General features: G+C 43.3%; 1 protein-coding gene across 1 annotated transcript; it reads left to right on the top strand.

The window, feature by feature from the left end:
- The first annotated feature begins 12,569 nt into the window (after positions 1-12,569).
- Positions 12,570-14,238, top strand: bhlha9 (basic helix-loop-helix family, member a9). The gene has a single exon (XM_052046292.1). The coding sequence runs from the start codon at positions 12,716-12,718 to the stop codon at positions 13,523-13,525; it is 810 nt and encodes a 269-aa protein (XP_051902252.1). The 5' UTR covers positions 12,570-12,715; the 3' UTR covers positions 13,526-14,238.
- Positions 14,239-16,783: the final 2,545 nt, after the last annotated feature.

Below are 16,783 nucleotides of genomic sequence, written 5' to 3' on the forward strand. Positions count from 1 at the left end.
TCTCATCGGGAGGCCTCAAACCCTTTGAATCATTGTATCATATTTTTAAGATCAACCCACTGTGAGGCACAGTGATGGGGTGGGACACACGAACAATAGGGAGTTGGGGGACAGTCTACAACTACCTACATACAGACCAAAGCGTCTGCATGCTCCAAGCATACCAGAAAAAAAAAACAGATCCATGCTTCTATCTCTAGTAGACTTGATTATTGTAACGATCTTCTTACCGGATTCCCTCAAAAGAGCATCAAACAGCTGCAGCTCATTCAGAACACTACACCTGGGGTTTGGACAAAGAATGACAAGATCAGAAGATATTACTCCAGCTCTAAAGATTTACACTTGTTCCAAATTAGCTGTAGAATCGATTTTAAAATTCTACTACTGTTCTATAAATTATTGAATGATTTGGGTACTGAATACATGAAAGAAATGTGATTAAATATCACCACAGACTTGGGTTTGCAGATGAAAAACTTTTTTTTTTTTTACCTATACCTTTCAGACAGGTCTTCTTTCATTCATTCATTCATTCATTTTCTGATCTGCTTTATCCTCACAAGGGTCGCGGGGGACTTGGAGCCTACCCCAGCAGTCTTTGGGCAGTAGGCGGGGGACACCCTGAACCAGCTGCCAGCCAATCGCAGGGCACACAGAACCATTTGCGCTCACACTCTCACCTCGGCACAATTTGGAGTGTTCAATCAGCCTGTCATGCATGTTTTTGGAATGTGGGAGGAAACCGGAGTACCCGGAGAAAACCCATGCAAGCACGGGGAGAACATGCAAACTCCACACAGGAAGGCCGAAGCTGGAATTGGATCCGGTACCTCTGCACTGTGAAGTCAACGTGCTAACTACTCGACTACCTGTCATGGCTTACTTTGTCTTTGTTTTGTTCCCTGAGTGTTTCCGCACCAGCTGGAGTGTGGGGTGTCACCTTCCAGCGGTGCACCTGTACTGGATCAAGGCAATCTGTGCTGCCTACTTAAAGACACCGACCATCTGTCTCCTTTGTCGGACTATTGCTCTTGTTCACTGCTTTGCCCACGTGCTTAGTTATGTCTCGTTCATGCTTCTAGTCGCCCTCCTCGTCATAATCATTCGGGTTTGTGAGTATTTGTTTCGTCTTGGTATCGCACCTGGTTTCGTAGATTGTACTAACCTCTATTGTTTTATGTTCTCAAAAATCATTCTCTCCTTGTATTTGGCAAGCGCTTTGTGTTCTCTTTCTATTTCTCTGGCTCCCTGTTTTGCCATAACCTTTTGTTGAATACTTTGTCGGTCCCTCGCTTTTCTGTAATAAACCTTTTTTGTCATCGCCATTTATCTGACTCTGCATTTGTGGGATCCACACTGCGTTCGGTCTGCTATCAGACCACAACCTGACACTACCGGGCTGCCCCTACAGGTCTTCTTCCCATTTTAAAATATATTTTTCAGCTCTTTTAGAAACCTCCCCGTATTTTTTGACTTCAAATGTTTTTAAAGTTTTCTGTTAATGTTTACATTTTGTCAATGTCGGTCTTCTTACCAATGGCCTTCTGTGTTCTGCTAATGTATTGAACCATGTTCCTACTTATTTTGGCTATTTCTTGCCAAAGCTGGCTACTGAAATAAAATCACTAATAATGAAATAAAAAGCACTCTAAACACAACAATTATAGGGCAGTCACGTTTCAAATATTTCAGTTTTTCCATTTTCCCGTCAGTCGCCACTGAACTTTTTGTACATGGTCAATATTGCCCCATTGTTGTTCTCCTTGAGTCTCGTGTCACCTCGTTCATACGAAATGTGCATCATCTCCATTCCACAATCGTGCCCAAACTTTTTGGACCGAAGATCTACTTTTCGATCAACTAACCTCCCGGTATCTACCCTTACCGGCACGCGCGCGCACGCGCACACACACACACACATGAACGTCATGAGAAACAGCCTGAAACTGAGGCATGTTGCACTTTTGCAGCCTGTTTACTATCGTAGCGCTCACGTACAGTTTTAAAGTGCTTCCCTCGGCCCTCCGAGATTCCTATTTTTTGCCCGTGCCCTCGGTGAATTGTACACGAAGCAAACTCTGAATGAGAATAATGACGATAAAAGATAGAGCGCAACAGCTCTGATTACAAGCTGCAATTGCGGACTGCAGAGCGCAAACAACTTCCGGCGACGTACTCACGCGCCGCCGTAAATTCAAGATTTACCCGCTTTATTTGATTTTTTAATTTTTTTTGTGTGAAAATGATACCGATAGGATGATTAGAGTGCAGCGTACATTAACACAAAAAATATATATTGCTAACATGTACAAAAACACACAAATGGTTGTTTTTTTTTTGTTTTTTGTTTTGTTCTCCTCGGATCTACTTGGGACCTGTATAAGATCTACCGGTAGATCAGGATCTACCAAATGGGCACCCCTGTGTTATAGCCTAAGCTTTCTTACTTGCTACCAGCAATATATTCACCAAATAATTAACACAGGAATGTATCAGTCATTCACTAAAGTCATTCATTTAGAGTGATTGGCAGCTGAAGGGGAAATTATACATTCTTTTATACTTTGCATTCTTCTGTCCTTTGACTCAAATCCTTTAAAGGACAGTGAAAAATACACGCGTCTTTCATGCAATTCACGTGATGCCAAGAAAGCTTCTTGTCTTTCTTCGTTTTTTAGTTTACTTACCCCATCTAGAGGGGAAAACGTGTACCGGTACTTTACACCAACTGGCATTTTCCAGCATGAGAACCTTCATCTATGAAATTTGCAGCTGTTTGTAACTGATATTTCTGCATTTGATAATATTTTAAGGACTGTATGACAGTCTTTTGATGAACATGAATTCTATCGGACATCACAAACTTTTTCATGTGATCTTTGTGCAACTTTGACTGGATTATTGACTGCGTTTTGAAAGAGTGTGTTATTTGAAACTATGATTATTACAGCGGCATAATTAATTGTAATATTATTTGAGAGTGAGCAGTGTTTAAAAACACAGGCAATGTTGCCTGTAAAATTAAGAACATTTGGTGACAGTTGGACCCTGATACAGACTATTTTAGTTTGTCTGTTAGTTCATATTCAATAAACAATTGCTTGCACATTCTGAACTGTTTACATGTTTTTAAATACAATTTAAAAAATAAATACGGGCGGCTCGGTAGTCCAGTGGTTAGCACGTTGACTTCCCAGTGCAAAGGTACCGGGTTAAAGTCCAGCTCGTGCCTCCCTGTGTAGAATTTGCATGTTCTCCCCGGGCCTGCGTGGGTTTTCTCCAGGCGCTCCGGTTTCCTCCCAGGTTCCAAAAACATGCGTGGCAGGCTGATTGAACACTCCAAATTGTCCCTAGCTGTGTGTGTGTCCGCGCATGGTTGTTCGTCTCTGTGTGTTATGCGACTGGCTGGCAACTGGTTCAGGGTGTCCCCCGCCTACTGCCCGATGACGGCTGGGATAGGCTCCAGTTCCCCCGCGACCCTCGTGATGATTAAGCGGTTCGGAAAATGGATGGATGGAAATAAATACATGGGCTTTTTTTTTCTTTTGGGAATGACTTTTTTAAGAGTCCGTTTATTATTTTAAAGCATAAATATAGTCAACAGTCCCACAACATTTGTCAGTATTAATGCAGATAGTTTTGACAAATTAATTTCCAGAGTATGGAGGGATTTTGGGAAACAATCACTTGGGTAACTGACAATAAATTGACACAAATTACAAATTTGAAAAAACACAAATTGATGGAACGAGGGCATCGACTGAGAATGTTCTATCAACTCCACAGACCGTAACATATATTTATTGTCTTTTAGCCTCTGGTAGAATTAAAAATTCTTGAGAAGATTATGCCCTCCACAGGACTGACCTAAAAGAGGAAAGTTGGACAATGAACACGTTTACATCAATACACGATCTGCAGACACACTCGCGCGCACACACACACACACATACACATTTATATTCATTTTGGACAGCACATTTTCGAGTCAGTTACACCGAGTATGTCTGCGGTGCTTTGTCTGAAAGTCTGCTGTCAGCGAGCACCAATTTCAAATCTTCAAATCTTCAAATCCTTTGTTGTGTGGGAACCAGCCAAAGACATATAACCTTGACCACATGTTCCAACACTGCGAAAGGACCCCTTAATGATAACCCAGTGTAATGAATGACTTCTCTGTGGAAAGAATGCCGGAGATGAACATACATCTCTGCCTTTAAGAACTTGTTTGTTTTTTGTCGGCTCAAATGCAACGTGTCCAAATTGTATAAACAAATAGAAGCAGGCGATTGTCTGTGCCATGAACGCGTGGAATAATATCTGTCCTTGGTTTTGCATTTAGTGATCCACCAGTCAATCCAGCCGTTTTAAAGTGAATGATTCATTACATGATTCAGGGCAGGGGAGGAAGCGTGCCAACATTCCTTTGCAACGGAAACTGTTCGACGTGTCATGACATCAGTACGAGAAGATCTGCGTGACATAAATCAACAACAGAGGTTTACATTAACATACGATTTACGGCGAAATTAGAGACTGTCACTGACCTAAACTTTAGTGATTTTTTTAACATGGCAACCATCTAACATTAATGACCGTCATCTCGTAACTCGGGAGTTACTGTGTTTCTTTAAACGGTGACCGAAATCAAACATGGAGAAAAAAGGCTACACATCTATGGTAAAGACAATGTATTTCCACTGCAGGTGAAACATCGATATGTTTAAATTTAGTGAAAAAGAACTTGCCTTAAAACAACTAAATAACAGAGTCACCTTAAAATTTGAAACCCCGATCAGCAGCGACTGGGTGTCCACTCCACTTTGTACAGAATTTTTCAAAAAGAACAGAAATCTAAAAATATATATAATAAAATTACATAAAATCCAAGTTCTTCTCCACAACCCTACAGCTAACCACTGCCAAATATCCCTTAAAATAAATGGCAATGTGCTTGTAAATACAACCTAAAACGCTACAAGATGACAGTATCGCTTTGCAAACACTTTTCTCTTCCATGCCTGTCAGCTATCTTCAATTTGGAATAACCTTTGTATTCTTCTCTTCTTTTCTATGATACACTTTATGCCCTCGCTCTATATCTGCATAATAGTAAGGAATGTTAAAGCCAGCACAATATTTTATGATTGGAGTGCAGCAACTTGTAAGTCAAGAAGCTTTAGCTTGTGTTATTGTTAGATTCTTTTTATTTATTTATTTTTTTACAATTGATACTTTTTTAATGTAGGTTTGAAGAGTTAAGTTAGACTTATTTGCTTGTGCAAAAGAACTATGACGTTTTGCCGCTTTGGTGAAAGTATGTCTTATTTGTGTGAAGAGTTTTGGAAAAAAATAGCCGATAGTTACAAAGATCGTATTTAAGCCATCAGAAAAAATGCTGATGTGCATTGCATTTTCACATCAGCACATCAGCACATGCTGATGTGAAAAAATGCAGAAAAATGCCCCCGGTGATGGGCATATGCACCAAACAGCAGCTCAGCATACCCACCCTTTTTGGAGTCCTTGGAGGGTGTGCTGGAGAGTACTCCTGCTGGGGACTCCCTTGTTCTACTGGGGGACTTCAATGCTCACGTGGGCAATGACAGTGAGACCTGGAGGGGCGTGATTAGGAGGAACGGCCCCCCCGATCAGAACTCGAGTGGTGTTTTGTTATTGGACTTCTGTGCTCGTCACGGACTGTCCATAACGAACACCTTGTTCAAACATAAGGGTGTCCACATGTGCACTTGGCACCAGGACACCCTAGGCCGTAGTTCGATGATCGACCTTGTGGTCGTGTCATCGGATTTGCGGCCGCATGTTCTGGACACTCGGGTGAAGAGAGGGGCGGAGCTGTCAACTGATCACCACCTGGTGGTGAGTAGGCTCCGATGGTGGGGGAAGATGCCGGTCCGTCCTGGCAGACCCAAACGTATTGTGAGGGTTTGTTGGGAGCGTCTGGCGGAATCCCCTGTCAGAAGGAGTTTCAACGCCCACCTCCGACAGAGCTTTTCCCATGTTCCGGGGGAGACGGGGGACATTGAGTCCGAGTGGACCATGTTCCGTGCCTCTATTGTTGAGGCGGCCAATCTGAGTTGTGGCCATAAGGTGGTTGGTGCCTGTCGTGGCGCAACCCTCGTACTCGCTGGTGGACACCAGCAGTAAGGGATGCCGTCAAGCTGAAGAAGGAGTCTTATCGAGCCTTTATGGCCTGTGGGTCCCCAGAGGCAGCTGACGGGTACCGACTGGCCAAGCGGAACGCAGCTTTGGTGGTCGCCGAGGCAAAAACCCGAGCATGGGAAGAGTTCGGTGAGGCCATGGAAGCCGACTTCCGGACGGCTTCGAGGAAATTCTGGTCCACCATCCGACGTCTCAGGAGGGGGAAGCAGTGCACCACTAACACTGTGTACAGTGGGGATGGGGTGCTGCTGACTTCGACTCGGGACGTTGTGAACCGGTGGGCAGAGTACTTCGAAGACCTCCTCAACTCCACCAACATGCCTTCCTTGGAGGAAGCAGAGCCTGGGGACTCTGAGGTGGGCTCTTCTATCTCTGTGGTTGAAGTCACCGATGTGGTTAAAAAGCTCCTCGGTGGCAAGGCCCCAGGGGTGGATGAGATCCGCCCAGAGTTCCTCAAGGTTCTGGATGTTGTGGGGCTGTCCTGGTTGACACGCCTCTGCAACATCGCGTGGTCAACGGGGAGAGTGCCTCTGGATTGGCAGACCGGGGTGGTAGTCCCTCTTTTTAAAAAGGGGGACCGGAGGGTGTGTTCCAACTACAGAGGGATCACACTCCTCAGCCTCCCTGGTAAGGTCTATTCAGGGGTGCTGGAGAGGAGGGTCCGTCAGGAAGTCGAGCCTCAGATTGAGGAGGAGCAGTGTGGTTTTCGTCCCGGCCGTGGAACAGTGGACCAGCTCTACACCCTTAGCAGGGTTCTCGAGGGTATGTGGGAATTCGCCCAACCAGTCTACATGTGTTTTGTGGACTTGGAGAAGGCGTTTGACCGTGTCCCTCGGGGAGTTCTGTGGGGGGTGCTTCGTGGGTATGGAGTACCGAACCCCGATACGGGCTGTTCGGTCGCTATACCACCGATGTCAGAGTTTGGTTCGCATTGCCGGCAGTAAGTCGGAATCGTTTCCAGTGAGGGTTGGACTCCGCCAAGGCTGCCCTTTGTCACCGATTCTGTTCATAACCTTCATGGACAGAATCTCTAGGCGCAGCCGTAGCGTTGAGGGAGTCCGTTTTGGTGGCCTCAGTATTGCATCCCTGCTTTTTGCAGATGATGTGGTGCTGTTGGCTCCTTCAAACAGGGCTCTCCAACTGTCACTGGAGCGTTTCGCAGCCGAGTGTGAAGCGGTTGGGATGAAAATCAGCACCTCCAAATCTCAAACCATGGTCCTCAGTCGGAAAAGGGTGGAGTGCCCCCTCCGGGTCGGGGAGGAGATCTTACCCCAAGTGGAGGAGTTCAAGTATCTTGGGGTCTTGTTCACGAGTGGGGGTAGGAGGGAGCGGAAGATCGACAGGCGGATCGGTGCAGCGTCTGCTGTGATGCGGACGTTGTATCGGTCTGTCGTGGTGAAGAAGGAGCTGAGCCAAAGGGCGAAGCTCTCAATTTACCGGTCGATCTACGTTCCAACCCTCATCTATGGTCACGAGCTATGGGTCGTGACCGAAAGAACGAGATCCCGGATACAAGCGGCCGAAATGAGTTTTCTCCGCAGGGTGTCCGGGCTCTCCCTTGTTTGTTTGTTTGTTTATTGAACATAAAACATATACAGTAATAATTTGACAGAAAATAAGGTAGATAAAAAAGTAAAAGAAATAACTCAGTCTTCATTCAACACAGTTATTATGTTCAAGGGAGTAGGATGAAGTAAAAAAACTTATCTAGTCCTACCCCGTTATGTGTTTATATCTACTAAATCATTTTATATCAATCAGAAAAGAAAAAGTAAGAAGAAGTCTCCATTAAGGCTCATACTTTACCCTTAACCGTGATATTTTCACAACTTTTGGTTTGTATCGGGATTATATACATCCTCACCCTGGCACTCTTGTGTCAATTTTCTCTTGTATTTATAAAGGATATTGCAATACCTTTCTCTATTTATCAACTTAGTTCTGATTTATCATTATATTTAATGTTTAGAATTTATCATTTTAACTCTGATTGGTGTAGGTTGTTTGTACTATTTTTTTGAATTTGTTTTTGAACTCAGCAAGCGATTTACTCATTTTTAGGTCCGTTTCGAGATTATTCCACAGATTAACACCTTTGCTAGATACACTTCTTTGCTTGATGTTTGTTCTTGTTTTGAGTTTTTTGAATAAGTTGGTACTTCTTAATTCATAGTTGCTTTCTCGAATTTCAAAAAACTTCTTCTTAGAGATAAGGTGAGAAGCTCGGTCATCCGGGAGGGGCTCCGAGTCGAGCCGCTTCTCCTCCACATCGAGAGGAGCCAGATGAGGTGGCTTGGGCATCTGATTCGGATGCCTCCTGAACGCCTCCCTGGTGAGGTGTTCCGGGCATGTCCCACCGGGAGGAGACCCCGAGGAAGACCCAGGACACGCTGGAGAGACTATGTCACCCAGCTGGCCTGGGAACGCCTCGGAATCCCCCGGGGAGAGCTGGAAGAAGTAGCTTGGGAGAGGGAAGTCTGGGCTTCCCTGCTAAAGCTGTTGCCCCCGCGACCCGGCCCCGGATAAGCGGTAGAAGATGGATGGATGGATGGATGTATGGATGAAAAAATGCTGGATGTACTGTGGGACACATCCACACATTGTCATCACAATTACCTCATTCAGTCCCAGCCAATTCTAGACCAAGTCTGAAAAGACCTTTAAAAACGTCTTTGGGAGTGAATGAGTTAAAGAACAAAACAACAACAACCCTAACAAATGAGACGCTGATTGACTGACTGTGCCTCTTGTCCAAAAAAAAACCCTGACCTAACCAGTAATTTCCTCTTCCGGTTTGCATTTCAGGGCCGCCCTAAAAAAATATTACAACCAGAAATGGTCGGTACTAATGGGGAGATCACCCAAAGCAGCAACAGACCTGAGAAAGTCTTAAGAGCTTTCTAAATAAATTTGAATTGACTTGACTTGTTGCGTCTTTGCATGCAGCCAATTGATTTGTAGCCAATTGATCTGTGCCATACTGTATAAAGAAAGCTGCCATGCCTTTTTTTTTCATGATTTGAAATGTTCCTGATTTGTCGAGTCATTAAAAGAGTCATCATTATGAAGAAATACTGATGGAATTTTTGGGATAAATATTTTTTTTAAATCAAAACAGAATATGGTTTATAATTTTTTATTCTTCAAAGCACCATATTTGTCTGAATAACAGCTTTGGTATTTTCTCAGTCAGCTTTATGATGTGGAATGACTTTCAGTTCACAGTCTGCATGATCAAAATTTAAATAGCTTGAATTTCTTGACCTCTTTATGAGTCTGAGACCATTTGAATTTGAAGTTGTCTCCAAACGTTTTGCTGACACTGTACCTCTATGATGGCATTTTCATCAAACTTGTCTGAAAAGTGAAGGCTCCCTTTTCACGCAACAGAAAACATTTTGGGAAATCTCCAAATTCACTGCTTACCAAAATCCCATTAGTCACCAATGTCCCGCTGTGTAGTGTGTGCCCTCATTTATAATTAGTGCTATTTTAATCCTTGTTTTGTGTTCAGCAATGAGCTCTTCCACTGAATTGTAAAATGGTTATATACACTTCTTTGAACTCACACACCTTTCAGGGAACCCCGCAGATCATTTTGCGTACCTTTAATCACTCGAACTTCGAAATGTTCACCCCATGCCGCAAAGGCTAGCGCAGCTTTTATCAGAGAACCTCTGGATGTACAGCTTGACAAACATTTCACATTTACTGCAGTGTTGTAAACACCACGCAGACTGCGGATTCAGACTCTCTCCACCCATCCATTTTTGACAGGTGACAACACACCCGTAATTATCAGCCAGCCAGAAATAAATCACAAGATTTTATCAGGCAGCTCACCTCACCGGTGCTGGGATAACCATTTTCAAGGAAGCGCTACCTGTCCAATGCTGCCGCGACGAAGATTTGTAAATCTCATGCTCAAGCCCCAATAATGACTGGTTGTTAGCTGTTTGTTATTAGAGGTCTGTGTGCCAAACGTAGATGTGTATTACCAGAGGGGTGGTTAGTGCTAATAAGCGAGTAAGGTCTGGCTTCGCTTAACCTTGGCTTTGCAGTGGTATGTTAATGCATGTTTTTGGCCATTGCAAGGAATTTTCTCACCTCAATAAAAAAGGTGTTTGTAGTTGCCTCAGTCCCTGAACCAATCGTCACAACCTTAATCCCTTGAATTTGTCGTGCCAAATGTCAATTCCAGTTAAGTGGTAGTCGTTACTTTTTAACTTTTAAAGAGTGCCTGCTCTGACCTCGCCTATATGCCAGAAGAAATAAAAACATGTAGAGAAAAATGGGATTCATATCAATCATTATTTAGAGGTCTCTCTAAATAATTTGATGTTTTATTTGTGTATAAATACACTACTATTTGCTGGTATCCAAAAGTTTACTGTTCGCGTTTGCTTATAATTTCACACTTTCAACACTTAATCACAAGAAGTCTCAGAGTGCCATGTGTATGTATATATATATACTAGCTGGTTCGCCGCCCTGCGGGCGGCTCATCAGCTAGTTCCTGCGGAAGGCTGGTAAGGTGGGCCTTCGGCCCACAAAAGTGTTGTTGCTTGGTTCAACTTTTTGTTCATCTTCATTGCTTATCGCGAAAATAAAGAGATGTTTAGCTCTACTAAATAACTAACAATTTCATTGCAATGCTTGTGGGTAGACAAAATTTTTTCGCTAAGATGCCCGCGCGATCGTAGTGAGCCACTGCCTGAGCGGCGCAGTGGGGGCGCGCAGCGGCGCGGTGAAGTAGGTACGTTTTGAAAAGGGACAGACGGAAGGACAGACCGCGTGCGGGACGACGCTCAATCTATATATATATATATATATATATATATATATATATATATATTTTGGCGGCTTGGCGGCTGGATAAAAAAAAAAAATATATATATTATATATATTTTTAGGGGGTGTCACCTTGTGAACATTTCTGCTTCACAGTCCAGAGGTGCAGGGTTCGATTCCGGCTCCTCCTCCCTGAGTGGTGTTTGCATGTTCTCCCCATGCTGTGTGGGTTTTTTTCTGGGTACTTCCATTTCCTTCCACATTCCAAAAATATGCTTGACAGGCTAATGGAATAGTCCAAATTGTCCCTAGTTGTGGTTGTGAACGTGAATGGTTGTTTGTTTGGTAATTTTCTGTTAAAATCAGCTACCGCTCAGAACACAGAGACACACAGGAAAATGAGACACCTCAACTCAACAGTTGCTTTAAGCAGTAAGCCTGTAATTGTTTAAAGATGAGTGTCTCAAAGTCACAACACACAATAAAACTAAGAGGAAGGAAGCAATGCTTCTCAATGACCATCGGTTCAAATGTCTGAAGAGTTACCTGACCTAAATACTCACTCAGGGTCAAATGCTTGAAAGTCAGCACCATCACCTTTTTGCTGTCCAAAACACTTGTACCATTCGCATGGGTGAGATGCTGTTCGGAACGGTCTGAATTTGGAAAGGCTATTTACATGGTGGTGCCATTGTATAAGGACATTATTAAAAAAAGACTTGTGCTTTCACGATTTGTAAGTCATTTGAAAATATTGGAACTGCATTATATTTATGGGTAACGGGTTCTGGAAGACTGGTCGCCTCAGCCGTCAGCAATTGCAGGTTCTAATTGTAAAGTGCCCTTGTCCCCCCCCCCCCCCCCACTCCCACTCTTTGAAGTTGTGGCTTTGCAATGCTCTTGTCCTGAGGTGCTGCCCAAGCCTGATTTATGAGGACGGTTTCGAGGGAAGTTACTCTAAATTACATGGCCCCTTAAACCTGTGCAGAGAGAGAGAGAGAGAGAGAGAGACTGAGAGAAGGTCAAATCATCGCTCTTGAGATGTCTAATTGCAAGACCAATCTAACCTGCGGTAGAGAAGAAGGTTCCAAGCGAGAAAAGGAAAACTATGTTTTGACGATAGGGACCTTTGGATAACTGCGCAATTTGTCCCCTTGTGATATGTCACTCATATGTCACTTATTGAAAATCATGGCTTGGTTCCTATTTATAGAAAAGAATGAGCTGCATGCAGCAAAGTCCAGAAAAGGTTGCAAAAAGAAAGACATTAGGATGAATGAAGACCAATTCATTGGGGTAGCCACCCCTTTACATCAAATCAAATTCAAATCTAGATTTATTTTCCATATTTGTCGTGTGATTTGTTTTTTCATTCTGAGGCACAAGTGTTGAAACTTGTTAGGGATGTGAGGGAGAGTCAGAGGAGGAGGAGGTGACAGTGCCATTTTGGCTGGAGGGTACTCGTAAACCGCGAGAGGGAGAGAGTGGATCATTCCTCACAGGTGACTGTACCATGTGACTACGGGAGCTTTAAAAAGCAAGCCAACCTGTCTTGTTGAAGTACAAGTAACCGCAAGTCATCCAGAGGAGTCAGGGGAAGAGAGCACCAGGGCTGTCGGCACAGCAGCAAACACCGACAGCCCCGCATGCAGCAATCTGCTAATGTAGTCCGGCATTGAGATTTTCACTGCAAGTTGTATTTTTCATCCCTCCAAGTACTGTCCGCTTGGATGACACAATGAGCTGCAGCAGCGTTGCAGAGTCTGAGTTTTCAGAGGAAGAGTTGGACCTCAGCGCACTTGGCCAAGAGAAGAACCAAACAAGTCCAAAGACGTCATTTCAAGACAGCGAGAGCTCAACTAGCAGCCCAAGCGACCCGGAGGAGGGCCAGACCAAAAAACGGAATAGGCCAGTCCGCTCCAAAGCTCGACGAGTGGCAGCCAATGTTCGTGAGAGAAAACGTATCATGGATTACAACCAGGCCTTCAATGCTCTACGTGTTGCTTTGAATCATGACCTCAGTGGCAAACGGCTCTCAAAGATCGCCACGCTGCAAAGGGCCATCAATCGCATTTCGGCTCTCTCTGTATTCCTGAGCACGCACCCTCCCAGCAAGCCTTGCGCCCATCGGGAGTGTAACAGGTCACTGTCGGGGCCAACAGCGATGGCAGCATCTCGACTTGAGCCAACCGGGGGTACCATCCCTCATCCGGAGCATCAGAGTTTCGCTCCCTGGCATGAGTCCATCTCTCACCAGATGCAGCCTCAAGAGGGGCCACACATGCACAGGCTGTCTGCGGAGCCACACGTCTACATGGATAACGGGGTGTCTTCGTGTCCCCCTTCACCACACTACCCTTGTTATCCTACGGAGGGACAATTTTATGCCTCACACAGCCACTGTGGCAGCCCTCATGACCATCCGCCTAGCCCTCTGCGGTACTCTCAGGTGGGTGACGGGTTGGGGTATCAGCCCGGAATGTGGGGCTCCTGCTCTCAGGGGTATATAGACACTCTTGTGGAGCATTGGGACATCCCTGGCAGATGAACTATTTGCAGGAACTTGAGCACAACCTCTCTGCGGGCTCAGACAGACTGGAACAGAACTTGTGACTGCTATGGACACCAGTGGACAGTTCAGTGATCTCAGGGAAGAGTTTGATGATTTTTTTTTTTTTTTTTTCACGATGGCAGGGGGGTTGTTTCTGATGATTAAATCAACTCAGTATTACAATTTGCTCTCGTCCAATATACCGTATTTTCCACACTATAAGGCACACCTAAAAGCTTTCAATTTTCTGAAAAGCCGACAGTGCGTCTTATAATCCAATATGCCTTACATGTGGATCAATATTCAGATTTCTTGGACATAGTAATTTAAATGTTCTGTCAAGCGCTTTATTACAGCTGCAGCGGTTGTAAAAGCTCTATATAAATAAAACTGTAATTGTATTGTATTGTATTTCTTTTAGCATAGCTCCATCTAGTGGATGCATCATGCAACCACAGCCACTATTCTGGCTTCTATTCTATGCGCCTAATAATGCGGTGCACCTTAGATATGAAAACTGTTTTAAAAAAGGCCATACATTAAAGATGCGCCTAATACTCTGAAGCACCTTATAGTGCGGTAATTAAAAGATATGCATAAATGCATAATGATCATCTGGAGAATGAATCATGTAAGAGAATGTTTGACTCTAGAACACACAGAATAATGTCATCGCCAAGCACGTCACTACAAATTTTGAAGTGGTCAACCACTACTTCTTACATTTCTCATTACGTAATGGAGATGCACAAGTACCTCTGTATTACATTGCTATGTAAGCGGGGTATGCAAGAGCATCCAAACATTTTACTCCACAGTTCAAATAAGTGTTTATTTACTCTTTTGGCATAAAATCCGTGACTCTATGTATATTGTTTGTATATTTGTTACATTGTTTTATAACCTTTGAAATTAAATGTTCAAATTACTGTCTATGATTCCTGTCATCATTTCTATGATTTGCTTTTCTTTGCAATATGCACTGCTCAAATTTCACACACACAAAAAAAAACCCTTTAAAATGCATTTCTATGTGTGCAAGCGATGGGTGTTAGTTTGTGCTTGTGTGTATATTAAACTATAGCCTCAGGTCAGCAGCCTCTACTATTCCGTGTTTGCGATGACAGAGGTCCTTCACTCATTTGAAAAATGTCCTCGCAAGTCCGTTCTTGTCACTTTTTCTTGGCAAAAGTCAAAGAACATCGGCACAGAAGTGAATAAAAACATGGGTCAACGTGCAATTCAGCCTGTGGTTTTATGGGGCGTTTTAAAGAGTATGCCAATTTTAGTTAAAGCAACTGTTTCAAAAACAACAAGGGAGTCATGTTATTACAAGTGATGTGATCCACTGCTAAATAAGCAAAGCAAACAAACCAAAAAAGAACTCATGATCTTATCTTATTAAAACAGCATTTTCTTCTCCATGGTTTTAATTGCTTCCCAAAAATTTCTCCCCTCCCTGCCAAGTAGATTGCCATGGAAAATAGCTTTAGTATCATACTACCGGAGCAAGTTCACCGACAGATTTATGTGGGTTCAGGAAGGAAGACTGGGCCCCGTCATCAGTGCAGTGAAATCCCCCGTCTGAGCCGCACTGGCCCGAAGGTACAAATGAATGTTTTTTGCAAAGGTCTCAAATACCCAGAGACAGTGAGCTTGGTTGTACAACAATTAACAGACCGGAAGGAAAGGGAATTTTGGACAAAGAGATAAACAGCGAGGAGGAGTCAAATAGGAGGGGGGAGGAATATGAAAAAGGAGGAGGGTGACTTCAGTTTTCGCCTGTCGTTGAGCAGACGTGAATCAACGGAAAACCTTGACTCACCGGTGTGAGACGATGGGGGGGGGGGGGGGGGACGGCCCCCAATGACAGCATGTCTTGTTCGACTTCTTTTTTGGGTCCTCACTCTCGACACTGTGTGTTTAGAATCTTGCCTGGGTCTGCAGGTAATCTGTCATAGACGTTACAATCACAGTATTCAGTCGAGATGAAAACAGCAATTGTGTAATAATGTCGTGTACTGTATTCCATGGAAGATACCGGTAAGTTAAAAATGATTTGACCATTGTATTCTGTTTTTATTTACCTTTGACGCACCACCCCGCAATTCAAGGTTCCATTTGTGTTCATTTTTTTCACCTCACTCTAAATTTGTAGTTAGCACCAGATCAACACCAAGTAGTTGATTGTTACTGAAGTTTAACATTTCACAGTCCCAAAGGTACCAGGCACTAATGTAGGCTCAAGCATAAAGGCTCAAAATATGTATTTTTTTCATGGTTGCGGAGCAGTGTTGCAAATCAATGACTTCATTTAAGTTTCTAATTTTGAGGAACATTTTTTTTTCAGGTTAATCTCAGAGATTTGAAACAAAAGTTGTCGGTATATATTACATGTAATACAGTAATATTCCGTTGTAAATATGAACTATGGATTTTCTCAGCAACAGTTGGAAATATTTTCAGAAACACAATAACTATGAATTAAAACACGTGGTAAAATCTATATTGCGCAAGCGGGTCAAACTTAAAAAACAACAACATAAAAAATCTCAAAAACCTGATGTGGTAGATGAAAAAGGAGAAGCATTTTTTAAAATCAGCAACAAAAATACATTTTGAGACACATCTCTGATTCAAATTTGCTCTTGAGCGGTGCCCAATTAAGATAAGATAAGATAAGAAAACCTTTATTTCTCCCACACTGGAGAATTGACCAATCAATCAATCATCATCTGTGTCTGACCTAAAATGTCATAATTTCAAGCGCCAAGAACTCCACTTGAGAACCAAATTCTGCCTCGGACTGCATTTGCAAGTCTAAGAAGCACTGGTACACACAGAAATTTTTCCATTCTTAAACAGCCACCAAAAATGAAGATAGAAAATCAGGTATTCAACTGTTTCGGTCGTATTATGTGTGTGCTCAGAATTCTTTCAACACAAAGCAACATACACATTTGATGCTGAATCTGTCCTGCCGTCGACCTCCCGTCAACGTTCTTCAAGGCAGAAAACTTGTGTGCTCAAATGTGATTTCACAAAAAATGAATATAATAAGAACAGAAATACCTGAGTATGCGGCAATTTTGCGTGAGTGTTCCAGAAGCAGGAGCGACAAAAAAAAAAGTCTTGGCCTCCAGAGAACCCACTTTTATACAAAAGAAATTACATCAGGTAGGACATTTAAATCTTTTTTTTTATATATATGCTTCCTTGTTCGTCAGTCTTCTTTGATTGGCTACATTCACATCA

Source organism: Hippocampus zosterae, chromosome 16, assembly GCF_025434085.1.
Source record: "Hippocampus zosterae strain Florida chromosome 16, ASM2543408v3, whole genome shotgun sequence".
Taxonomy (NCBI): domain Eukaryota; kingdom Metazoa; phylum Chordata; class Actinopteri; order Syngnathiformes; family Syngnathidae; genus Hippocampus; species Hippocampus zosterae.